At 34.1% G+C, this 27,506-nt stretch overlaps 1 protein-coding gene across 1 annotated transcript in view; it reads left to right on the top strand.

The window, feature by feature from the left end:
* Positions 1-27,506, top strand: part of CSMD3 (CUB and Sushi multiple domains 3) — a 681,859-nt gene that overhangs the window by 584,838 nt on the left and 69,515 nt on the right. The window contains exons 44-53 of the mRNA XM_032181613.1: positions 677-854; positions 2,752-2,897; positions 5,431-5,511; positions 6,807-6,920; positions 11,895-12,083; positions 12,532-12,678; positions 15,278-15,466; positions 23,534-23,719; positions 25,055-25,249; positions 25,663-25,836. Coding sequence (XP_032037504.1) covers positions 677-854; positions 2,752-2,897; positions 5,431-5,511; positions 6,807-6,920; positions 11,895-12,083; positions 12,532-12,678; positions 15,278-15,466; positions 23,534-23,719; positions 25,055-25,249; positions 25,663-25,836 — 1,599 coding nt within the window. The remainder of the gene's footprint in view (positions 1-676; positions 855-2,751; positions 2,898-5,430; positions 5,512-6,806; positions 6,921-11,894; positions 12,084-12,531; positions 12,679-15,277; positions 15,467-23,533; positions 23,720-25,054; positions 25,250-25,662; positions 25,837-27,506) is intronic.

Below are 27,506 nucleotides of genomic sequence, written 5' to 3'. Positions count from 1 at the left end.
AATAACACTTCAGTAAGAATTTCAGAAAGGATTTATTTTGTCCACCAAAATTTATCTTAGGAAGTGCAAAATTGTTTTTCATATGGTGGCACACAAAATTTTCATTTTTGAATTCCTCTCTAAGTTTTTTCCACACATTCTCAGTCAACTTAGCATATATCTTCTTTCATCTGATAGTTTTGTTTGGCTACCTTCTTGTGACAATAAAGAAAATAATTCATGTGTTTTCCTGCTAATTTGTAATTTGCATTAACACAAAGCTGGAACAACGTTGTTCATTGCTTTCACTTGTGTGGGGAATGGTTTAACCCAATGTCTAAATATTACTTTGGTTTCAGATCAAATAGTATTTATAATTTTGGAATTACTTATATTTTTATTTCTGCATTATTTATTTTTATTTTTATTTTTATTTTTATTTTTATTTTATTTTTTATTTTATTTGTATTTTGACTAACAATGTGAAAAGTAAGGAGCAAGGAGCTCAGAAAAATCTATTTGCTATAGGTAAAACAGTGGTGTTTTAGATAATCTATTACAATGATAATCTATTACAATGATAATCTATTTAGATAATCTATTTACAATGTACTGAATTTAAAGGTATGAATTTCATATGATCTAAGAAGAATACAAAAAGTGTCTAATGTTTTTAAAACAAATGCCCTTTCTATAGCTCTCTGTGGAGGAAATATAACTGCAATGAATGGCACCATATACTCTCCAGGATACCCTGATGAGTATCCAAATTTTCAAGATTGCTTTTGGCTTGTAAGAGTACCACCTGGAAATGGAATCTACATCAATTTTACGGTTCTCCAAACAGAGCCAATATATGATTTCATAACTGTCTGGTAAGAAAACATTATTATTATTATTATTCTTTATTTAATCTTCATGTAACACTATGCAACAAAGTATGAATGAAAGTGAGTATATTTGTGATTTCTCTCTTGACACTGGTGTTCTGTTTACTGAAAATGAGTGATTTGCACTTATCCATGTTTTCCAGTGTATCATTTTCTCTAGATAACAGTGCAACATAAAGTTGCATAGCCCTTGATTCCTTGAATACAGGAAACAATAGCGTAGCAATAATAGTAGTCCTCATCAATTTATTGATCAAGCCAAGTTAACAGAAGTATGCTATCTCAAGAAGTCATAATTAAGAAAAAAGTGATAATAAGCAGTTGCGGCCATGTGTATTATGGTGTTTTAATGCCAATACAAGAAACTACAGCAACACTTTCTTCATGTCTTCCAAGTTGGCTTCTTTCAAACTATTGAAGAGTACATAAAAGTCAAGACTTAACTTGTATTTGGCTATGACAGAGTTGAGCTAACTATAGCTGTAAATAAATTACATTCTCTGTATACCTGCATCCATGTCTATCACGAATCTTTTCAGATATTGAAGCCGCCATTGTTCTTAGTTGCAAAGTAAAGGCAGGAGGCTGTAATCAAGAGGAACATCTCCTTTAGTAATTATGAAACTGTTACCAGGGGCACCTTAGATGTTTCAACAGAAGTTAAGACTTTGGAAGTTTGCCTAAAACAGTAATTCACAGATTATTGAATCTGCAGGTGGAGAGGGTAGTCTTGTAGTCTAAGTAGCACAAAACAGTGAGAGGAAATTTGGAATATTCATAATTTGTTTCATTTCTGTTGCACAGAAATATTAATTTGGCTTCACATAAATTCCAATATAAATCAGCATTTCATTCCCATTTTCCTAAATAGCTCTCTGTTGTGGTGATTTCTGTAAGATCTAGTTATCTTTCACCTTGCATACTACAAACTGTCTTGTCCTGTATCCCAGATATTTGATTGCTTTGCCTTTTGCTTAACTAAAATTTCATTTGAATTATGTATCTAGACTATCATCCTGATAGGTAATTTTGAATCCTGTTTTACTCTTCCCCACTTGTTTTGTGTATCAAACTTAGGCTGACCTTCAGAATCTTTCCTGAATTTAGTTATATGTTTATATGCATACAGACATCCTTTCTCTACTTCATCCACACAAATCAGAACACTACTATCCATTTCCAGTACTCCTTCCATTTGGCTCTTCCTTTCTCCCAAACGATTTCATGTGGTTTCAGTTATATTCCTGTCCGTGTTATAAGCTTAGTTCTAACAATAAATGTAATTGTGTATATTCTACACAATTACAAAATTGTGTAATTAATTTTATTCTACAAAAAAACTCAGTTTTATTTCATTATATGTTCTTTGATGCTTTTTTTAGACATTTTCTACCCTATTTCAATTAACATAAATTTTAGGTTATGTTCTGAAATTAAAGAACAGTTTTCCACTGTTTCCAGTGGAAAAAAAATGCAATTTTTTTCACAATTTAAATGCTTCTCCAAATCATATTATTTCCCTGAGAAACTACAAGGGGAAGGGAAAGGGGCAACGTACAAGAATTTGGACAAAAGTACTGCCGCAAAATTTTCAAAACAGAAATATATTCATAATTTTATTTTAAAATTGTTTTCAGTTAATATTGTATTATCAATAAAACAATTACAAAATGTAAACTTGTATTATTTAATGTTCATCAGTTATTATTTGTAAGGAAGCTAATACTAAAATGTAATGCCCTCGCATTACAATTCTGTCCTCTGTACAGTTCTAATCTTTAGTACTAGTTTTGATTTAATTTTTCTATTACTACTTTGTATTTAATTGTGGAGAAACTAAATTATTTAGGCAAAGAACTTTTCTTTTATCTGTTTTTCTTAGGGATGGACCAGACCAAACTTCTCCTCAGATTGGACAATTTAGTGGCAATACTGCATTAGAATCAGTCTACAGCACTTCCAATCAGATTCTGATCAAGTTTCACAGTGATTTCACTACCAGTGGCTTCTTTGTACTTAGTTATCATGGTAAGCATGAAAAACTGTACTTTTTACTGTCTGTACTGATTACTGAATTAATAGAATTATTTTTCTAGGAAGAGTAACTATTATTAATGTGAGTGACCATTAGTGCATTAGCAAACATGTGAAAGACTAATATGAATAATGAAAATAGAGCATTTTCTCAACCAATATATTAAGTATAGTAATAGTCAAGAAAAAACAGAATATATTGTGAGGAGACATAAGCAAAGAAGATGGAATCAAGACCCTGCAAGTTCGAGGTGCTCATCTTCTCACTGCTGACAGTACTTCTAAAATACCACACAATCTAAATGTTTATGAGGAGCTTGCAATGTCTCTTAGATATTTAAGTATTTTGATGGCAGTACTCTTGTTATAGAGATATCAAGATAGTGAACTATACTATGTAATTAACATTAAGCTGTTACTGAAATAAAAACTGACTGTATGACTAAAGATGTAAGTATTAATGCACTGAATTAGACTTTTGTAGTGATTCACTTCTTCTATAGCCAAGTGTCTCTTGCAGTCCTGTCATTACAAGGGTACTTTTATGTGCATTGTGAATGCCTGTTGGATTTACTATCCCGGGCAACATGGACAGACAACAGACTGCTTTCTGGATCCTGAACAGATTTGGGGTCTAGAGGACTTTCTTTTTGACATAATAAAGTCCAAGGTGCATACAGAAAAAAAGAACCAGGTGAATTAGAGGAAATTTAATGTAAACAAACCAAACCAATCAAACAAACAATAGTAACAACAACAAAAAGCTTGTGTCCCACAATGAAACCAACCAACCAAACAAAAAACAACAACATCACTGGATTTTTCTGATGGAGGTTTGAGCATATCCTACTTTAGTAAGATTGGGCAATACGGTTCACAATTTTGATTCTTAATCTGAGCATTTACATTGCATCTTGCAGTTTGTAGAGGGCAAACTGACAGTTTACCTTAATGAATATGTGAATTTATATATATTATTGTATATGAATATATCAATATATGAGCAAATACATTGGAAAATGTTCATACTTGATCATAAAGTCTCTAAAGAATTTAATCTCCTTTACTTATTTTTCTTTATTATTATGCAAATTGTCATTCCAAAAGTGTGGGAACTAATGTGTAATATATATGCAAACAACAGCACGAAGGATTATTCATGAAGAAGCTTAAAACACTTTATGAATTGATGTTGTCAAGATAAATAAATTTCTCTGTATCCTTGAGTCTGTGCTTCTTCATGTCATCTCCTTACAATTTACAGCAATAAAACTGAGGTAGTGTGTGGAACCAGATTTATTTAAAACAGATAATTTGGGGATTAAAATGAGTGATATTCTTAAATGAGAAACATTTAAGATAAATGATGTGAATTGTTTGTTGAATCATTTTTTTTTTTAATTTAATTAGTGATTTCTTATTTTTATTTTTAAGAATGCAAATATGACAGCAGTTCCATGTTTGCTTGGTGTGTTTTCTTTTAAGTATGTTTATCCCAAGGCAGGATGTTAGCTTTCTGACTCACTGATTTAATCAGCTCTTCATCATACAGTGGATGAAAGCATATCAAATACGGGTGACTCAGTAGCAACAAAAGATACAAATCTTTTGGTTAAACTGGGAAAAACAGAAATAGGTATGATTGACCTAAATTTGACACATTCAATTACTAAAGGATCCAAGAATAGGATGCAACAAAGACATGGATAAATGAAGCTGAATCTGCCATAAATTGATGATGTTTCCTGGCTATGAGAGATGCTATAAAACAATGTTATCTGAAAATGTGATATCAGTGAAAAACAGGAAAATATACTGTCATTGACCATCCTGACTGTATACCTTTAAACACGGAAAACTACATTGTCAGTGCAAAACTTTCATCATGATTTCTTTGGTTGTATTTCTGTACCATTTGCATTCAAATTGAAGACATTCAATTGAAATGTTAGGTTTGGACATTTCATCCATGTCCAAATCTAAGTCTGTCCTCCTCGGTTCTCTGTAAAAAAAAAAAAAACACGCTATATTGCTTCTTCATATTCTTCCTATTTGATGTTGTTTTTGTTCTTTCCTTTTTTTTTTTTTTTAATTTAAATAATTAGTTTCACCCAATTATTTTACCTGTCAGTTGCATACATATTAAAACTCAGAAAATTATTAGGAAGCACTCAGCAGTAGAAGTGTATTCAGGATAACTTTAATAAATAAATAAATAAATAAATGATTGAACAATACAGAAAATCTGCTTTTCAGATGCATACACTTACATGAGAAAATTTGTAACTACCTCTTAGCTTCTTAGATTATCTATAAAGAGAGTTTTGCTAATAAAATGAAGAATGCAACTTTCAATTTTTCATTCATTCTGAAAATTATGTTTCTTTTGATTCTGTTGAAAGCTTCTTGGTAGATGACTAGATGTTTATTTTTATCCTGTTAATGTGGGTATTATCTCAGTTATGTTTAATGGCTATGTTAACTGTGTAAGTCTGGGAGTGTCAACTGTGTTGTATTTCTGTTATAGCCTATCAGCTTCGGGTCTGCCAGCCTCCAACAAACATCCCAAATGCTGAAATTCTAACTGAGGATGATGAATTCGAAATAGGTAAAGTGAGAGAAAATAAATAAAAATGTAAATATTTAAAATGTAAAAGAGACTATTTGCACAGATCAGTTGGTTTTATTTATTTATTTATTTTTCAGGATGTTTAAGAAATAATTCTTCTTCCCTATACATCCTGAATCCTGTCCATATTTTAGAGATCACATCTGAGTACCACAATAACTCCTTTCCAAACAACTTAGTGCATTTTTCATAAAGTTTGCAATAACACATTTTCTTACACTGAAATTTAAGAACATTTTTGTCATGTGTGTATAAGTATACCTGTTCATATATCCATATAGTTCATAGAACCATAGAATATACTGAGTTGGAAGGGACCCACCAGGATCATCAAATCCAACTTCTGGCTCCACACAGGACCACCCAAAACACCAGACCATATGTCTGAAAGCCTTGTACAAATGCTTCTTGGACTCAACGCCATGACCACTTCCCTGGGTTTCAGTGCCCCACCACCCTTCCAGTGACGAACCTTTTCCGAACATCTAGTCTGCAACACCCTGTCACAGCTTCTTGCCATTCCCTTCAGTGCTATCACACATCACCAAATCAATAACTCCCCCTATGTTCCCCCTCAATGATGCTGCAATGAGGTCTCCCCTCAGTCTCCTCTTCTCTAGACTCAACAAATTCACTTCAGCCAATCCTCATACATCCCTCTGGACCCTTCACCATCTTTGTAGCCATCCTTTGGACACTCTCTGATAGTTTTATAGTTTATGTTGTAGTGCCCAAAACTGCACTCAGTACTTCAGGTGAGGCTGCACCACCTCAGAGCAGGACAACCATCTCCCTTGACCAGCTAGCAATTCCATGCTTAATGCACCCCAGGATACATTTGGCCCTTTTGGCTGCCTGGGCATGCTGTTGACTCATAGTCAACATACCATCAGCCAGAACCCTCAGATCCCTTTCCACAGGGCTGCTCTACAACCTCTCATTCACCATTCCCAGGTGGGTTGCCACTTCCCAGGTGCAGAATGTGGCACTTATTCTTGTTAAATTTCATACGGTTGGTGATTGCCTGGTTCTCTGATTTGTCACAATCCCTCTGCAATGTCTCTCTATCCTCAACGGAGTCAACATTCATTTACCACAATGCTTCTTAGATTAATCAACGTTGTTTATGCCAGAGGTCATTTAGCTCATTAAACATGAGCAAGAAATTTCATTAATCAATGATGTTTTCAAAGCTAAAAGTTCCAACTAATTGATGTTTAATGGTATTTTGTATGCTTTTGGTTTTATTTGTTTATTTTGTTTTTATCAAACAGGAGACATAATAAGGTACCAGTGTCAACCAGGCTTTACATTGGTTGGTAATGAGATTCTGACATGCCGACTAGGTGAAAGGCTTCAGATGGATGGAGCACCACCTACTTGCCAAGGTGTTTTATTCCTTTTCTTTCCTTCTACCAGACCAGCTCAATGGTGATTCTTTAACTACCCTCCACATCTTTATATAAGATGCAATATTTAAAATATTTCAAAATTTTAAAGATACTCCCAATATTATCACTGTTTGTTATGGTCAAATATATGTCAATATATGGTCAAATATATGTCAAATATTAATGCCAAATCATTAGTAATGTTTTAATACATTTGATGAGTATTAAGGGTTACTACTCTATTTTGTGAAAATAACTTCACAGATTATTCTTTGGACAGAGCCTACATTTAAAAAAATAGAAATGAGATTATTTCATTTTCTCTAGGACACAATGTTATGAAAATTTATATGGAAATTAAAAAAAAAAAATAATGTTAATAACATAGCATGGGTTTGGAATGGCAAAATCAAAATACTATCAGTTTTTCAGTGCAACATTTTTATTCCATGTATACCAGAGATAGTTTTTTTGTTTTTAAGGGGTGTGTGTGTCTGTTCATTTTCTACCTTTTACTGAAAACTTTGGAGAAACAACACTACCTTAATGTTAAGGTTGAAACAGTCTTACAATCCTGACAACCACTAACATCACAGTTTAAACCAATCTTTATTAATCTGACATTTAATGTGTTTCACTAGTATAGAAATTGTCATGAAAAATGACAAGTTAGGGTCAGCTAACCCTAACTACTTTCCCCTGCTTTATGCACAAAACTATGTAAAAGTCAAAGTCATTCCTATGATTAAGTCTAGTTCTTAAAGTGCTTTTGAATTGTGAAAAGTGCTTTTTGAATTTCAAGAAGGGCTTCAATAGTGCTCATAATTTCTTAAAATCCATGTGTTTATTTAGGTACAGTTGTGTCTAGGAATTGCTTTAAACATCCCCAATTTAAATTAAAGTGCTTACTGAGCGGGTGCTCACATAGCATTTAATGAGTGGAAAACAATAGGAACCTCCAGGCACTGCTTAAATGTTAAAATGTTGTCATAGTAGATGGAACAATCAGAGACATACGTGCTGAACCTGAGACATTCTCTCAGCATGTGTTGCTGAAGTTAAGCGAATATTCATACCAAGACCCCAGTCAAAAAATCAGGAGTGATCAGTTACTGTAGTTAATCTTTTCCTTGTCACATATAAATGCTAAATATTGGATCAAATACTAAATGCAAAATCAGTGCTCTCATTGTTTTAGTCTAAAGCTGAATTATATTAACATAGTCTTCAGAATTAGTAGTCTCATAAAATGTAATAAAAATCAGATTAATTAAAAATGTTTAAAATGTCAGTTCAAAATGGTCACCTAGGGTAAGAAACAACATAATTTCCCCTTGTATTTATTTAATGTGTGCATTTGAAGTTAGGAATATATAAGCTAAATTTCAACATTCAAACCTGGATCTACAGATAACTAGAGCCTAGAGATAGCAAAATTATGTGCCTAAAAGGTATGTTTTTTTATGATTTTAGTATACTATACTGGTCTATTTGTAAGCTAGCATACTTTGATTGTGTAAGCTGTAACTCATTATACAAAAGTTATTCTTAAGGATTAAATTTAGCTCTTCTGTTGGTACATGTTCATCCTATTTTTCTTACTTTTTTTTTTTTTTTTTTTTCCAGTTAGAACATATATTTTAATGTTAGACTTTATAGTGTTAACTTCTTCTGCCTTAACCTGGTGTATATGCTACACACTTTAGACAGTGTGAAGTGAGCCTAGGTTGAATTTTGCTTCAATTTTTAACTTGATTTGCAGTATTGCAAATACCTACATTCAGCTTTCATTTATTTGTTTAAACTGAAGAGTGCTGTTGAAAGGAGTTTAAATACAAATATTTTTGTTTTGAATCAAATATACTTCAGTAAAGGTGTACTTGTCTACTAGAAGAAAATATTGAAGCAAAGTCTGTTTCTGATTTTGTATGCTGATTATAATTGGTACAAGTTCGTTTACGCCAGATATTTAAAACTATATTGACTTATTTTTTTCACTTATGTGTATCAGTTTGATGAACATTTCTTAAAATACATGCAGATTTCCTTCTTTCCATCAGAAAATAATCACCTACTTCCACAAGCTTATGTAAATGCTTATCATCTTGCTTTGTTAGAGTATTTCTCATACCCAGCATCTAACTTTGCCCTCAATTTCCTTGAAATTAGCTTCTACATTCAAGATCAAATGAATGCTTCAGAATAAGAAGATTCAGATTATATATTGTACCATAATTAGATGACTGTGCCAAAATTATTGAATGAAAACTCTCAACTATATCTCAGCTACGTTAGCTCAGATTCATAAAATAATTTAACTACTTGATTCACAGGGGAAGCCATTGTATGGAAATAGGTCTTAAAGAGCTCTACAAAATTCATGAGCAATATTAGAAGGGGATTCTGAAACTGAAGCAAGTATGCAAAGCAGAACCAAGCAAAGAGCGCAAAACTAGTGGTAAATAAGCTAGATAGTCAGAGCCATCAGCCAGATAGTCATGGTCATCAGCCAGTTGACTATGTTGCCTTTCTGGCTATTTTGCTCTCACTCCTTCTGCATGTGTGTGTGTACGTACATTTAAAACTTGACGGGATCAATTCTTTCATTTGCCTCAGATAAAGTCTAAATTACCAGCACTGTGGTTTGAGAGCCAGATTCTAGGCATGAGAGTTTTGGTTACTCCTATGTGGAATGAAGTTATTATTCAGTCTCTTATTTATTAACTGAGGCAAACACAGAAACATGAGAAACATTTATTTTTATTTTTATTTTTATTTATTTTTACTTTTATTTTTATTTTATTTATTAATGTAGCAATTAATTGGTAATTTTGGAAGTAATAGATTGGTATTTAAAATATATGGACATATTAATTTATCTTAACATGAGTTTTATCTATGAAAGAAGATCATTCTCTCTCTCTGTTTTTTGTTTTTTTGTTTGTTTGTTTTTGTCTGATTTCCTGTGACTTACATTTTTCTCCACAGTCCAATTACTTTTTTTTCCATAAAAAAAACTATTTTCATATTTAATAAGCCAATCTAGTATCCTATTATGCTGTTGTTAACTACAGGAGCTCAGTACTAACTCACTTTCATGTGTTAGTTGTGAATATTAAAGCCAGATTTTAAAGATCCTGTTAAACAGGCAGTGTTCAGTTCTAAATAACCTGTAGGTCACTTGTCCATATATCTTAAAGCAAAACAGGTTCTTGAAAAAAAGTTCCAATGGTAATATCAAATATTTTTCTTTAATGAGATTGTTATTCTATGTAGACCTAATGAATCTGGATTAATTCAAAACCTCTACATCATGCTTTTAAACCCAATTTTTCTCAATTTCAACAGATCCTTTAAATGGTGATGTTAATTAATTTTGACACTAGCATTTACTATGCTCACATTCTCTCTCCCTTCTGAAACTGCGACAGTTAAAAATACCAGAGTTGCAATGCATTTTCAAGCAAATCTGTAGCTGAAAGATGAATAAATTCAGAATATGATGTGGAAACTAAGAAAAAATAATTATTCAGAGTAAGGTGAAGGCAATACCCACTGAAGAAGTCATCAGGGATGGAACAAGTGTTAATTTTCATCCCTATACAGCACATTTTCATTTTTGGGGATCCAGCCTCTCCCATCAAGGGACCAGGGTAAATCACATTCCTTTTTGTTGTTGTTTCTTAGAGTTGAATTTGAGATAAGAGCTGTCAGAAATTAAAAACTTTCTATTTTGGAATTTCTTCATCAGCTGACGTACCTACTTAATCAGGGAGATGGTCTGTCTCTGGGTTAAAAGAAAGTTTCAGGTTCTCTGAACTTCAGAGTTCACTGTACTAGAAATACGAATGTGTAACCAAAGATTTCTCATACAAAGATCTAATAAAAAAGGAAGTGATCTGCAGATACAGGTTCAATATGAACATAACATAAATGACACAGTTATCAAAGAACTGAATGATAGTAAGTTATATGGAGCTAAAAGAAATATATGTATGTCAGGGTTAATTTTTTTTTCCTTTCTCATTGATATCTATTTTCTTAGAAAGCATTAATTTTATGGTGCACTGTTGTACCAGTTTTAAAAAGGAGAGTTAGCATGAGATTCCATAACTCATTCAGAAGTATAACATCAACATCTAAACTGCTAGTCTCAAGCTGTGATTATAATAACCCTTCCTTGCTCTTTTATTTGGTAAGAGATATAATAAATGGGGTTATAGCATGGAGAATGAAAAATAGAACTTCAAATAGTTTTTGTTGCATGTAAAAGCAATAATTTACCATTTTCTGGGATTTCTATGAACCTTAAAACTAAGTAGCTGGATTAGCACGTATCATCTTTTTGTCTAGTGCTAGTGAGTAACAAAATGTCAATCTGAAGTGTCTTATTTTCTACATGAAAGTCAGAATGTCTGAATAGTGCTACATTGTGCAGTTTATATATGTCAGCATTCTTGGAGCTTGATTGAGGATCTCAAAATTTAGGTGCTACTTTCTTTTATACAGACAGATTGTGGGAGGAATTGATTAAACTTTATTCAGAATTTGAAAACCAAAAATCACAATGCCTTCAAGTTTATTTGAAGTGCAAGACTTTACATGGAATTATTGCTGACAGTAATAGTAATCTGACAAAGAAAAATCTATGTTTCTTTTTTTTGAACAATGGATCAAATTAGTACTTGAACATATATCTCCTAGAAACTGAAAGAAGAAAAATACCATGAATTAATAACTACTGAAGGTTGCAGAGCTAATTTTCAAGATAAATATTATTTCTGTTTTTCTGTTGTTTTGTGTGTGTATGTGATTTCCTACTAACTATCTGTGTTTTTAAAATGTTTTCAGACTTTCCATATTTAGGAAAATAAAATAAATAATGCAGATATTTTAAACAAAGGAAAATCTTGCAATTAAAATGAAACAAAAATAGAGTGCTTTAGATTTTTTTATCAATCTGTTTCACAGTGCTCTGTCCAGCCAATGAAATACGTCTGGATTCAACAGGAGTAATACTGAGCCCTGGCTATCCTGACAGCTACCCAAATCTCCAGATGTGTGCATGGACCATTTCTGTGGAAAAGGGTTATAATATCAGCATGTTCTTTGAATTCTTCCAAACAGAAAAGGAATTTGATATTCTCGAGGTGTTTGATGGTAACTATAGAATACACAGTTTTGTATGATACATTTTCTATATATCAATTTTTACGTGTGCTGCAACTCACAAATCACTGTTTATTAACTATAAATATATTAATTTATTGATTTAATATTTATTATTTATTATTAACTATAAATTAAGTATAAAAAACGTAATTACTTGGATTTGTTTTTCTGAAAGGAACTGTTGTTGGATTATGTTGTGTTTAAAAACCATCCTACATTAGTTATGTTTAGAAATACTTTTTTCAGAACAAATAGGTACCCTGTAGTATATAATACATATACACAACATGTAAATTTCCATTCCTAAATTAGATTAATTTACCATTTGCACAGAGGATATTTTCTTTGTATATTAATTATATTAATACAATTTGTTGTATGTGATTTAAAACTTTGTAACTCCTTTGTTTGTTCATTTTTTCTTCCTTGTATCAAGGACCAAATAGTCATAGCCCATTGCTCATTTCTCTCAGTGGGGACTATTCATCTTCTCTCAACATAACCAGCAATGGCCATGAGGTATTTCTCCGGTGGTCAGCTGATCATGGCACCAATAAAAAAGGATTCAGGATAAGATATATAGGTATGCAAATAAAAATTTTTATAATGTGTATAAAGTTTCATTATAGACCATATTTTAAAAAGAGTAATATAAGAAAAAAGAGTAATATAAGCTGTATTTTGTGACATTAATTGCCCAGACTAAAAAGAAATCCAATCTGTTTTGTATGTGAACCTGGTGATACTGATTTCACGAGGGGAAAAAACAAAACAACAACAAAAAGAACGCATACCCTAAATAGGAGGTATGCATCACATGTGCTCTGTAGAGATTTAAGCAAATGTTTCACTGAATGGTTAAAGCCAGTAGTAAAGCTGAAAGAATCAGCTTCCTCCTTCTTACATGTCATTTATTGGCACTTGTGTGCCTTTGTCCTTCATCCTGGATCTTTATGCAATTCAACCTTAATGTATTTGGTGGGACAGAGGAAGAGGTGGCAACAAGGCAGTAGTGAACAGCTGTAATCTGGGAAAATATGGGACTCTAATGGGTTATACCCTTTAATTCAAGGTTCAACAGAAGCAGCATACAGATATAAAAAGCCAGCATTGTATGTGTTATTAATTCAAGTTAACATTAAGATGGCACTTAACAAAGAGTGATTTTTATATAATTGCTTTCATAGAACTATTATACATGTATAATACCATTTTTACAGGTTAATAATTTTCATCAGTCAAGGTAGAGGAGTTGTTTTTACTATTTGCAACAATTACACAAAATCTGTATTATTTTTTTTTAATAAATAATAGACCAAAGACATGAAATAAATGGGATACACAGACCTGGGGATAGTACCTTTAGAAAGTTGCACTGATAATAGTAAAGAAGTTGGTGTCATGATATCATGATACAATTTCACTTTACAAAGTGAAGAAACGGAAAATAGATATGAAATTCTTCTGTCTGATTTGTTTTTTCTTTTTCCTCACTCAATTTTGACTACTTCACTAATGCAGGAAAATAATTAGACAGCACAATAGTCTGTAAAACAATATTAGTGTCATCTCTCCCTTTAGAGAGGACAGTTTTCTCAGAGGTAAAATGTTTGCTGTGTAGTAAGATAAAATTCACTGTTGTCTAGACAGAAAATATTACACTGTACTTATTGTCTATAGTACCCATTGGATCCAATAAAAGAGTGTGAGGAGAAAGATCTTAAAACTTTAGTGACAGTAAGAAAACTATTGACAGGAAGTATTTAGTAATATTTACCATAACACTCAGAAAATACTAGTATATTTTCTTATATACTAAAAGAATAGAGGTGTTTGTATCTCTGCTTCTTCTAAGAGTATAAGGCAAGAGCAGTGTAGTGTAAGAGGAAAATGTTTTCATATTATGTGCTGTGAAAGATACAAATCATGTTCTGCTGCTAGCTTTAATAGAGTCATATGACTCTTTATTAATAATGACGCAGAAATATGAACAGCCATATGACTCCATCCTTATCAAAGGATGCCTTTGCCTGAGAAAACCATTGCCCTGAAGTCATAGAATGTGGAAAGGCTTAAAGAGAAAGTGAAGCATCAACTCTATTTGCCTGAGGAATGGAACAGTTTCTTTCTAGTTACCAGTATTTCTTCAAAGCATGAAGGGAACACCTGGAAACCAACCTCTAACTTACTTTTCTGTGCTAAAAAATGGAGAAATACCATCTTAGTTAACATCTTGCCTCCTCCTTGACAAAAAAGATTGGAGACTAAGTTAAATGCTTAAACAAACAACATTTCTTTTAAACTAGCTACCAGGCTGTAAGTTTCTTCTGTTGGAGTTTTTTGGCAAGGTACTGCCAAAACAGGTGACTTTGTTCTCATGAACTTAGTGGAAAATGAATTTAAAAGAAATGCAAGCATAATGACATCATGATACTTAAGCAATCTTTAATGTCATGCAGATTTAATGTACAAAAATCCTTTTGCATTAAAACAGCTGTATTTCTCAAAGATATTTTTGTTCTTATAAATGCTTCTGGATTTTTATTTTATTTTTATAACATCCAAATAAGGCTTCTCTAAGTATTTTTTTTTTTTCTCCATGGATTTATAGTGGCACTCATAAATATGATTAAAATCTATTTTAGCTGTCACTAGTTCACTTCAGTTCATTGTATCACAGAACTTGAAAGTAACTTAATTAGGACCAAAAGGAAAAAAATAATTTGTAAATAAATATGTGTAGTATGCACTTGATATTTTCTTCTTCCAAAAATGTTGTATACTACAGACACGTATATAATTGCAATAAATTTCACCATCAATAAATTTCTATGGTTTACTTGATTTAACAAGAAGACGGTAAGTAAAAGAGAAGTGAACTATCTTTATACATGTATATCAGTGTGTGTGTGTTATCAGTATCTCAGACTACTAAACCCTGAAGCCCTTACAAGGCCCTATTCTTCAGTACTATTGTGATATTCTTGCAATATGTAATATTCTTTTACCTTTACACTTAGTGAAATTGCTTGATGCATGTGTGATCAGGACATGAAATACAACTTATACTGATATTTTCTCATATTGTTATCAGATGTCCACTGAATTCAATAAGAATTTGTCAAGATTGCCACCTGGATCCTAAATGTATTTTTTTATTTATTTAATATTTATGTTTAAAGCCCTCTACTGTAGTACTCCAGAGTCCCCTCCACATGGTTTCATTGTCAGTCAGACAGGTGGACAGCTCAACAGTATGGTTCGCTGGGCTTGTGATCGAGGTTTTCGGCTTGTTGGGAAAAGTACTGCTGTATGCAGGAAGTCTCCATATGGTTATTACTCATGGGATGTTCCAGTCCCGGCTTGCCAAGGTAAACTATTTAATTATAAAATAATATATCCTAATTAACTCTATTTTTTCTAACATAATCAATTTTCTGACTTAAAATGAATAGGAGGTATCTATCTATGTTTCTATCTAATAAACTGATCAAAAACAAATGCATTTTTAGGAAACGGTATAAAATTCATTTATTTTTTTGTTGTTTTGTTTGTTTGTTTGTTTGTTTAGGTTCTAAATTTATAATTAAAATTTTAAATTTATAATTTTACATTTTACTTTAATTGCCACTTTATCATGATCTAAGCACTATAAAAAAAAAAAAAAAAAAGACCTGAAACTTGCTACATTTCCAAGAACAGGAAACTGGAGAAAAAGAAATCATTACCTTTAATGCCATTCTAATCTGTCATGATTTACACTGAAATTTAAAAACAATTAATCAGATTAACTGATGTTTTATGTTTCAGGCTATCTACTTTGTACTCCAGGCCCCACCCCATAGTTTTTTATTTAGTCCCTTATGCATTATAAAAGCAAAACACGTTTTCCTTAACAAGAAAAAGAAAATGGTTATTTGATGTCCGTCACAATTGTATTCTAATTGTCCCTTTCCTGAACAATGTCATTGTTCTGATAACTTACATATCTCTCTTCAGTGAAGTATTAAAATGATTTTTTTTCCATGCAAAAATGCAGCTGTGTTTTCTAACTTTTGTTCAGAACTTCATATATCAAGGAATTTACATTATACTCTTACATAAGCTGGTGAAAACACCAGTTTATATTCAGTTAGATTTCACAAATTCATGGTAGTAATAGATCCTTCATTAGGACATCCTAGCTTAGTGTTTTGATTAGATGCTTGCATACATTTTGTTCCTGTTGAGCAGTGGAGATTAATTCTGTATGAATGTTCCAAGATAATTTCCCACAAGTGTTTTTTGACAGTAAGTCTTTGAACTGCAAGTATGCTTGTATTTTTTAAAACTGTGGTACATGTGGTGCATTTGCTGCATATCATTCTTTATCTTTTTCTGCTCATAAGTTGACATAAGGACTGCTTTTGTGACAGTTATTTGTAGAACCTGATCAGATTGTTACCTAGGTATCTCAAATAATTTGGAAAGTTCTACTGTTATATATATATATTTGTTATTTGTTTGTGTGTGTTTTGTTTTAAAACATATCAGTCAGACGTTGTGCTGTCTGATCAAACAGAAAGATTGTTGGAGCCGACTGTTTGAATGGAAAATTACTTAATATATGTATTAATTTAATAACAGCTAATCATAATTATGCATATGATGAAGGTTAGCTTGATAAATTATATAGATGTCATTCAAGTCTTCCAACAAGTCCCTACATGCTAAATGTGGTTGTGGCCATGATATGTGGCTTGCAATTCACAACAGCAAACTCTTCAGAATCAACTTTACTACTGTGAAAACCCTCAGAAGTAAGATGATTCCATGCATCACTCATGCATCTAAACTTCCCCTTACTTTGTTGAGGTGAAAATTATCCCCATCCCTGGATGATACAGTTTTATGATATGAACCCTTTCATTACAATTTTGAGAATGCTGTATGTAAATATACATAATGTTCTTTAACAGAAGATATTTACAGAAGGGATTAGCCATTTGCCATTCCACATTTTCCTCCACTACTGAGGAATACAACTTCAGCAAAAGTCGTTTTAAGCATGAGCTAGTGCTTTTTACATCTTGTTATATGATGATGATCATATAACATGATCGTGATGATCATTGTTTTACTACCCATAATACCTGTCAGTCAACTTTTGTCTGCTGTCAGGTTTTGTTCTCCACCATTAACCACCTATTTTTCCAGGTAATATCAGATGACAAAGTCAGAGCCCTGCCTTCTATTTCACATTTACATTTACAGTGCGTGTGAGTCAGCACAGGCAGGCAACAGAAACAACCACAGACTCACAGTTAAAATGTAAAGAGCAGATTTATTCTTGTTACCTCACTAATCAGGGGATCCCTGAAACAACACCTAAGCAGAGGGACATGAGCACAGGCACATAAGCAGGAATGCAGAAACCACTGAACAGGGTCCGTGATAGGAGATCACCGGCCTGCTGGTTTCACTTGTTTTTATCAAAAGTTTGCGCAAGTGCAGCTTTTACCACCATCCTGTGATTCTCACTGTGCTTCTTTGATTTTCTTTATACCAAGGCCGGGAGCTCAAGCACATCAGAGAGGGCACCTCGAAGTCCACCAAACACCTATGTTATCTATGAAAAGATAGATAATGTCGTCAAACGCACAAAGAGCAGCAGACATAATTTATTTGTTTTTCTACATTGCTGCTCCCCAGACTTTATGTATTCCCAGCTGCAAGGTCACTTAAGCGTATTTACAATCCTGCTTGCCAGTTGTCCATTCTGATCCCATCCTCCTTGCCAATCTTCTGCTTTTAACCAATTTCTCCCAACACAGTCTAGCTAGCAAAGCCATTTTAATCAGTTCTTCATCTGAAGTCGGGATTGCCACAAGTGACCATTTAGTACAGCATAAAATGTTTCAGACTTATTTTTACATAGTAGTGCAAAGACAAAAAACAACAGCAACAACAACAAAAAGTTATTTGCAATTTCTTTGTTACCAATGCATCACATTTTAATCTATTTATTTTCTGTCTCCTAAATGAAGATTACCAGTCAAATCACAGTAGAGGTTACTGGCATCATTCTATAGGAAAGAAATCTCAAATTTGTGAATTCTTTACCTCTGCAATCAGCACATTTATTTATTTATTTATTTATTTATTTTATTTTTAATAACAAGTTCATTCCTTGACCAACATTTTTGCTGCCCGCAGAATATTTCTTGACTGTATTTAATGTGTTTTCTTTATATTTTTCATTTTTCATCTGTACAATTAGTCACTACTGAACTCTTTCCTCTCACTGATGAATGCCAGCAGCCTTTTCCATTACTGCTTTTTATTCTTTTCAAATTCATAAATAATGTTAGAGCATTTTCTTATGTTCTCATTTTTATACCTATATGAACAGAAATCTTGATCTCTGAACCTCTAAATAGATAATACTGGCCATTCTTGAAATCTTGCTCTATAGAACTTTTCAGATACACATTTTCGTGGATGTGGTGGTTTTACTCAGGTGGGCAGCCAAGCTCCACCACAACCACTCTCTCACTCCCCCTCTCCTCAAAGAGGAAGGGGGAGAAAATACAACACAGGGAACTCGAGGTTTGAGATGAGAAATGTTTAATTAAAGGGAAAGGGAATGGGGAGAAAAAGAAACAAAAGAAACTGTAAGTCCGCGTGGAAGTACAGAGAGAGGGAAAAAAATTATTCTCTACTTCCCATCAATGAGCGATGTTCGGCCATGTCCTGGGAAGCAGGGCCTCAAAATGCGTAGTGGTTGTTCAGGAGGAACAGCCCCCTCCCCCACGAGAGCCCCCCTTTTTATTGCTGAGTGTGATATCAGGTGTTATGGAATATCCCTTTGGTTGGTTTAGGTCAGCTGCCCCGGCAATGTCCCCTCCCCATCACTTGCCCACCCCCAGCCTGCTGGCTCTTGGGGGCTCAGAAGGAGTCCTGATGCTGTGCCAGCACTATGCAGCAATAGACACAACACTGGAGTGATATCAGTGCTGTTCCAGCTACGAGTGCAGAGCACAGCACTGTGTGGGCTGCTGCAGGGAAAAGGTGACTCCAGCTCAGACAGACCCAACACAGTGGGTGAAAACTTTTTACATTGTGTACAAAACCAAATATAAGTCAGTAGAAAACATTCAACTTTGAGATATTAAACATTTAAGCTGTATCTGTTAAGTGTAGTTCTTAAACGTTGCAGGGCAAATGAACAATCACAGGTCTTTTACAGGATAAAACGTCAAATTTGTGTTTGGGAAATTATCATTACTGAAACTTTTAAATGTGACTTGACATTTGATAAAGGATATTTAAGACCTTTATATAAGTCCAAAAATAATTTCTGAATTTCTTATTTCAGATAAGTCTTTAGATCATCTTCAGAAGGTGATCTTCAAGAATTCAGAAAGCTGAGGTCTTCCATGTGTTGCACATGTAGATCTTTGCAGTTGGAGCACTGTTCAGAAGTTCACGAAAGAAGACTATGTGTTAGTGTTTCAGATGTGACTACAATTATACTGTTGATCTGCAAAAATGTATTTTTTACAGCCCAAGCTGATAGATAATCATGAAACATTTCAGTGATAAATCTGTGTTTTGGGCATTTTGGATATTCCATACAGAATCACAGAATCACAGAATTTTCTAGGTTGGAAGAGACCTCAAGGTCATCGAGTCCAACCTCTGACCTAACGCTAACAGTCCCCACTAAACCATTTCCCTAAGCTCTACATCTAAACGTCTTTTGAAGACTTCTAGGGATGGTGACTCCACCACTTCCCTGGGCGGCCTGTTCCAGTGCCTCACAACCCTTTCAGTGAAGAAGTTCTTCCTAACATCTAACCTAAAACTCCCCTGGCTCAACTTAAGCCCATTCCCCCTCGTCCTGTCACCAGGCACGTGGGAGAACAGGCCAACCCCCACCTCGCTACAGCCTCCCTTGAGGTACCTATAAAGAGCGATAAGGTCACCCCTGAGCCTCCTCTTCTCCAGGCTGAACAAGCCCAGCTCCCTCAGCCGCTCCTCATAGGACTTGTTCTCCAGGCCCCTCACCAGCTTCGTCGCCCTTCTCTGCACCCGCTCAAGCACCTCGATGTCCTTCTTGTAGCGAGGGGCCCAAAACTGAACACAGTACTCGAGGTGCGGCCTCACCAGAGCCGAGTACAGGGGGACGATCACCTCCCTAGACCTGCTGGTCACACTGTTCCTGATACAAGCCAGGATGCCGTTGGCCTTCTTGGCCACCTGAGCACACTGCTGGCTCATATTCAGCCGACTATCCACCATCACTCCCAGGTCCTTCTCTGCCTGGCAGCTCTCCAACCATTCCTCTCCCAGCCTGTAGCTCTGCTTGGGGTTATTGCGCCCCAGGTGCAGGACCCGGCACTTGGCCTTGTTGAACTTCATGCAGTTGACCTCAGCCTATCGGTGCAGCCTATCCAGATCCTCCTGTAGAGCCTTCCTACCCTCAAGCAGATCGACACACGCACCTAACTTGGTGTCATCTGCGAACTTACTGTGGGTGCACTCGATGCCCTCATCCAGATCATCGATGAAGATATTAAAGAGGACCGGCCCCAGCACCGAGCCCTGGGGGACGCCACTAGTGACTGGCCTCCAACTGGACTTGGCTCCATTCACCACGACTCTTTGGGCCCGGCTATCCAGCCAGTTTCTAACCCAACGAAGCGTGCACCCGTCCAAGCCAAGAGCAGCCAGTTTCTTGAGGAGGGAGACGTTGTCAAAAGCCTTGCTGAAGTCAAGGTAGACCACATCCACAGCCTTTCCCTCATCCACCCAGCGCATCACTCTGTCATAGAAGGAGATCAGGTTCGTCAGGCATGACCTGCCTTTCATAAACCCATGCTGACTGGGCCTGATCGCCTGCTTCCCCTGCAAGTGCTGCATGATGACTCTCAGGAGGATCTGCTCCATGAGCTTTCCTGGCACTGAGGTCAAACTGACAGGCCTGTAGTTTCCCGGGTCTGCCCTCCGGCCCTTCTTGTAGATGGGCGTCACGTTTGCTAGCCGCCAGTCTAGCCAGAATACCTGTATTCTTAAATCCTGTTTTGAGTTTAATTCTGTTTTCAGATACGTCAATAACTTGTGTTGATCTTTTCAAGTTTTTTCCCTTAAATAAAAGACATTTTCTGTGCAAGTTCTACACAAGTAAAATGCACCTCGTAACTGCTGAAAACTGAAAAATGTTGCTGAATTGTAGTTCAGAACTTGGTAGAATAGAAGAGAACTTGAAGAAGAATATAACTTGGTAGTCCTAATTTTATTTATTTGTATAAATGGCTGTTATCAAAGATTCAGTGTGCTGACATGAAATCCGTTTCTTAAAACTTTAAGGTTAAGGGAAGGATATATTTTTCTTATGCCACAAGATTAATTCTGTTAATAGGGATGATAGGACTCAACATTTATCAAGTAAGATACTAATGGAGATCTTTGAATACTGAAGGACTTATTAATCTCTATGGTAGATATAAAACATATCAGATAGATACAAAAATATAGATTTTGCTGATTGCAGGAAGCAAAAATCTATAGTACGTGAACAAGCAGTGCTATGACATGTTTTAGATGTCAGGATCATAAGCAGCAGCTGTTGTGTTGTTGTTTTTTTGGGGGAGGGTGTTGGATTTAGTTTTTATACCCTACTGAAAGCTGTCCTAGATGCAACTGGCAATGGACTTGTTTCTAGCAATTCCAATTCTGAAACTTTGTTTATCATTACATGTAGTTTTGAAAGACAGGGCTAGCTTGGTCAGTGAAAATCTCCATCAACTGATTTTAAAGAGATGAGCTATGCTGGAAACAATTGCTTATACCAGCTTGTTTGTTTGTTTGCTTTTATACCAGCTTTTGGCTATCTTCCTCTTTGCATAGATGGGTCTACCTAATGTTTGGTGCTGCAATCCAACCTGTTGAGGAATTTGATATATATGTACATTTGCATTTTAGTGTCATGAGAGCTCTGTTTCTTTCTTTGGTAGAGTCAGGTGAAATAATAGAGCTCTGTCAGATGCTTTTTAAGAAGTGGAAGATGGACCATATGTTTAATTAACTTGTCAGTTTTGATTCTTCCGGGTCATGTCTTCATACATGATTGTAGATTGAATTCAATGACTCTCAGGGCCTTGAATATCTCCTAATCTTGGTTTTCTTATTTTCTTCTAAAGATGTATGTTTCTAGTTGCCAGTAGATAGCCATAAAGTATATGTTTTTATGGTTGCCTGGACAAGGTAATGAGCAAAATAATTGTTGTTTTCTGACAACTTTTCAGTACAGCATGTCCTGTAGTTTAACTTTACACAGAATTCACAGTTTCTTTTCATGGAAATTCGAGCACATTTTTTTTCACTGATCTTACCATGTTTGTTCGGCAAACTGTGATAGCATTAGTGCTTTACCTGTGTCTCAGCTGTGATTATTAGCTTTGGTACAGAGCCATACTGTTACATTGCTTATAAAGCAGATTTGTCTTATACCAGACCAGCTCACAAAAGGGACAACAACTGAAGACTTTTTTTTTCTACATACTATTTATGCATTGTGAGGCTTAATTCTTTATAGTTCTGCACAGGAGGGATAGGTGGTCTCTTACTGTTCAAGATTCCTCTTTAAAGTAAAGTGCTTAAGAATTAAGTGCCAAAGCTCTGTTTTAGGGATCTGACTTGCATTATATGTGTAGTGTTAAAATGTGGAAAAAACTCGGGTTCTATTTATTTATTTATTATTTTATTTTATTTTATTTTATTTATTATTTTTTTTTATTATTTTTTTAGTTAGGGCTATTTCTGGGGCTACTTCTTTTGTTTTCCCTCTGCTGAATAGTAGTAGTATTAGTAAAGTAGCTTACACTTTCATTTGTGAATTTAAAAATACTTTTTGAAGGGTATTTTATTTCTCATTTACAGGAGGAAGAATAGAATGTTGAAAGTTAATATTAGTGTTGCCAGAGGTCATGTGATGGAAGAAACCCAAATTACAAACTAGGTTTCCAGTGCCTCAGTCTGGTGCTGTATTCATTCAGCCATGATGGTCATACCTTTTCCAGATATTTTTTATTTCATCTTCTTTTATTGTCTTCTGCATTTTGAATGAGTAACTGCAAGGTTACAAACCATGTTTTATATAATTTGTTTGGCTTTTGTTTTAGTTTTTTCTTTTTCATAGAAACCTAGGATCATAGAATGGTTTGGGTAAAGGGACTTTTTTTGTTTATCTAGTCATCAAAAGACAAAAACTTTCTGAGATTTAATTCCCTAAACTTTTTAAGGGAATTTATTTGTAGCCTTAAAACAAACATTAATGAGTTAAAAATCCATTTGTATGAATTTATGACTGTTGAAGTTACAGTCCATAAACCCTCTGAGAAAGACAGTTTATAGTGAAGAACAGATACAATTACTATGGCTTTCTCTTTAATCAGCAATATCTTGTGGAATTCCTAAATCTCCAGTGAATGGTGGGATATTAACTACAGATTACTTGGTTGGCACCCGTGTTACTTACTTTTGCAATGATGGGTATAGACTATCATCCAAGGAACTTACCACAGCATCCTGCCAGCCAGATGGTACCTGGAGCAATCACAATAAAACACCTCGCTGTGTAGGTAGGTAATATGTAAAAAATCTCTAGTGAGTAAGAATGTTACTGTACATTTTGTTTATTTATCCAAAATAGAAAAACAATATATTATTTAAACTTTCAGCTTCAGGAAACTAAGTTGTATGTAATTGTTGATATTAAGTTACTGTGAAGTATATATTTGAAGTATGTGTATCTGAGATATGTTCCTAAACATTCAGTGACAGCAGAAGAAATACACAGATTACAGAATACATTCAAGTTGAAAATTAATTTTCAGCTAAATCAAAGGTAATGGTTGCAAAGGTTTGTGCAAAAGTCAACTCTGCAATGATATCTTCACAGTTCATATACTGTTAACAATTAACAGTTCAGAATTCCAAAGTCACTGGTATTATTTGAAATTATTGCTGATTATTTATATCCAGACTATCATTATAACCCGACACTACCTAAACTCTGGGAAACATCACTGAAGAGAAAATGCCTGCTCAGTTCCAAAGAGAAGCAGATAATTTCAAATTTATAAATGGTTTATGATAACCCTGTAAGGCTGATGCAGAAATGTCACAGTGCTAGATGCATATTAAAATTTGGATTATTTCACCCAATGAACTAGAAAGGAAAGAAAACATATCCAAGATAATTTTCAAGGATTTTCCTTTTTTTTTTTTTTCTCTTTTTTTTTTTTTTCTCTTGTGCCTATGAAAGGCCAATGCCTTATGCCTTTCCTTTGTTTATAAAAGCAATGTGAATTGAGAGGAAGAAAGCAATATCCAGTAAAGATTTTCTTCTGTGACATTTTCATTTGATCATGAGGAAAATATTATGCTTACTAACATTCTTCACTTAGATCAGGGTTGTTGAAGGATGTTTGTTTCCAAAGGAAGTACGCTTTGAATTAGGGCATGAGGAAAAGATGTGTTGCTGCTGAAAACGCATTCTGAATATGAATATTATTTTACCTGCCACCATTGTGCAGCCTCTTGAAGTCTTTACAGTTTCATATAATGTATCTGGGTAGAAAATCAGTCCTGTATTTAAATTTAGCTATCATTTTAGTAAAGATTCTGATATCTGACCATGAATCTACAGTGAACTACTTCAATGTATGGAGCTATATTATCTACACCATTTACATAGCTCTGTCTACACCAGTCACTGATTTGTCTGGGACATTGATTGTTATTAATTAAATGAGAGTGTTACCTGCTTAAACACATGCAATTTCAAATACAGCCTTATTCTTCGAACATCATCTCACTGGATTTAAAATATATTTCTAAATTAATAGCTCTACAGGTTTTTGAAATTTGTCTGTACTAAACCACAAATAACTGTGTTTTTGATATTTTGGAAGTTGTTACGTGTCCAAGCATCAATTCTTTCACACTGGAACATGGAAGATGGAAAATAGTGAATGGTTCACATTATGAGTATAAAACAAAAGTAGTTTTCAGCTGTGACCCAGGGTATTATGGTTTGGGACCAGCATCTATTGAGTGTCTTGCTAATGGAACCTGGAGCTGGAGAAATGAGCGACCTTACTGCCAAAGTGAGTACATGCTTCATCTGTATTTGCTGTGTGGATTGCAAATAAAAATATTTTATTTGGCTTAATTAACAATTAACTAATTTGAAATTGAGATCACTTAATTAGAAAAAAAAATGTCACTAACCCTAACCTTTAACTGAGGTAGTTAAATAGCAATTATTAATAATGTTCCAAACAGTGTTTGTTTTTAATTTTACAGAAACAATTTTATTGTTTTTTAATTATTATTTTCATTTTTTGAGTATTTTTGTGAGGAAATAGTAATCTTCGTATACAGAGCTCTTCTACAGAACAGATAGAATACTTCATGTTGCAGTCTTTATTTAGCTGGTTGATAACCATTGCATATTATTGGATGTATGTTTGTGATACTCAGATATACATTTCTGTTCTGTTCTGTTTTTACCATGAAGTTATTTCTTGTGGAGAACTTCCTACACCTCCAAATGGAAATAAGATTGGAACTCAAATCACATATGGATCTACAGCTATATTTACTTGTGACTCAGGATACATGTTAGTTGGCTCTGCTGTAAGGGAATGTCTATCTTCTGGACTCTGGAGTGGAATTGAGACCAGATGTTTAGGTATGGATACAACTGTCAAAACATTCCTATTTTCTTTATATCTATCAGACAAAAGTAAGCAAGGTTAGTTAACGTGCCTCTTTCTGTTAGCCCTTCAAGCACTGAAGAGAGTTCTAAATTTAAAGAAAAAAAATGTGTTGCTGTTTTTCTTATCAAAAGATTAACTGTGGTAACCTTTCCACAGTTTGAATCTCTTTTGAATTCCTTTGCCATACATGCAAAGCCTGTGTCATTGGACTGGTGCATATGGCTCCATAGACCTATACATACACAGCAAGACAGATGGATTATAGATCTGTCAGCTTTAATACTTATCCTTAGTAAAATAACTGCATAGTAGACCTGAACTCAGTGGATATGTTACAGAATTAATCTATATACTTGCAAAAGATGGAAAAAAAAAAAAAAAAAAAAAAAAAAAAAGGATAAGCATGTGGAAACATGGACAAGAGCACTTCATCCTTATTTCTGAGAGAAAATCACTTTCCCAATGTTATGTATAAATTTTGAAAACCCCTTAGTGGTACATATTTAGGCATCTTCATTTTTTTTAAATACTTAGATACCAGTCCATGAATTGTTCATGAATAAAGTGAACATGTGATCTCAGTGAAACAGTTACAGGCCTTCTTTTTAATTCATTATCACCAACTATACCTTGAGCTTACATTGTTAATTGTAAAGACGTTGAAATTTATATACAACTAATATTTTAGTTTCAGTTGGAATCAAACGGATGACAATATGAAGACATATTGTCCCTTCTCATTTGTGTAGGTATGAAAAAAAAAAAAGAAAGAGTATCTGTGAACATAGATTTTGTATTTATTTTAATCTTTCTAATTCAACTAATATATATGTTAAACGTTTGTGTTTACTGCTGTTCAAGTTTTCATAAATTAATAATTTTTCATTTGAGAAAAATAAATCTAAACAAAAAGCCAAATTATATTCTATTTATAAATACCGTCTTGGAAAAATTCCTGTTTTACACATTAACCTAAATAACTTTATACCTTAACTTTAAAATCAATATATATAATCAAGTTCATATACGCTAGTATCCAGTAACAATAAGTACAGAAAATGCATTTTAATTTTATTTTTTTTTACTAGAAGGAAAAAAAAAAAGAATCTAAGAAATTCTTTGAAATTATTGGACTAATTTAATGTGACTACAGTAAATCTTCAAAGGTGTATCTTCAAAGCTTTGATGATGGCAAACTGAAGATAGGATGGATGAATTGCAGAATTGGATAACTGCAGAAATAGAACATAGCATACAGCATATACAGCATGCAAAAAAAAAATTGTAAAAATAAATACTAGTGACAAATTGTTTATAAAAGGAAGACAGTAATGACTAAAATAATCGCTGTTGCAGCAACACTGCCTGTTGTGGTACATTATTTTGCAAGAATGAGATTTCTGAAAAGAAAACCTCGGTAAAATTCTTGCTCCCTCAATAGTTAAGTTAATAGTTAAATTAATAGCTAATAGTTGGAGTCAAATCCAGTTGGAGGCCAGTCACTAGTGGCATTCCCCAGGGATCGGTGCTGGGGCCGGTCCTCTTTAATATCTTCATCGATGATCTGGATGAGGGCACTGAGTGTACCCTCAGTAAGTTCGCAGATGACACCAAATTAGGTGCGTGTGTCGATCTGCTCGAG

This window comes from Aythya fuligula, chromosome 2 (assembly GCF_009819795.1).
Source record: "Aythya fuligula isolate bAytFul2 chromosome 2, bAytFul2.pri, whole genome shotgun sequence".
Lineage (NCBI taxonomy): Eukaryota > Metazoa > Chordata > Aves > Anseriformes > Anatidae > Aythya > Aythya fuligula.
Note: the sequence above shows the minus strand (reverse complement) of the source record. Positions and strands in the feature narration are given on the sequence as shown.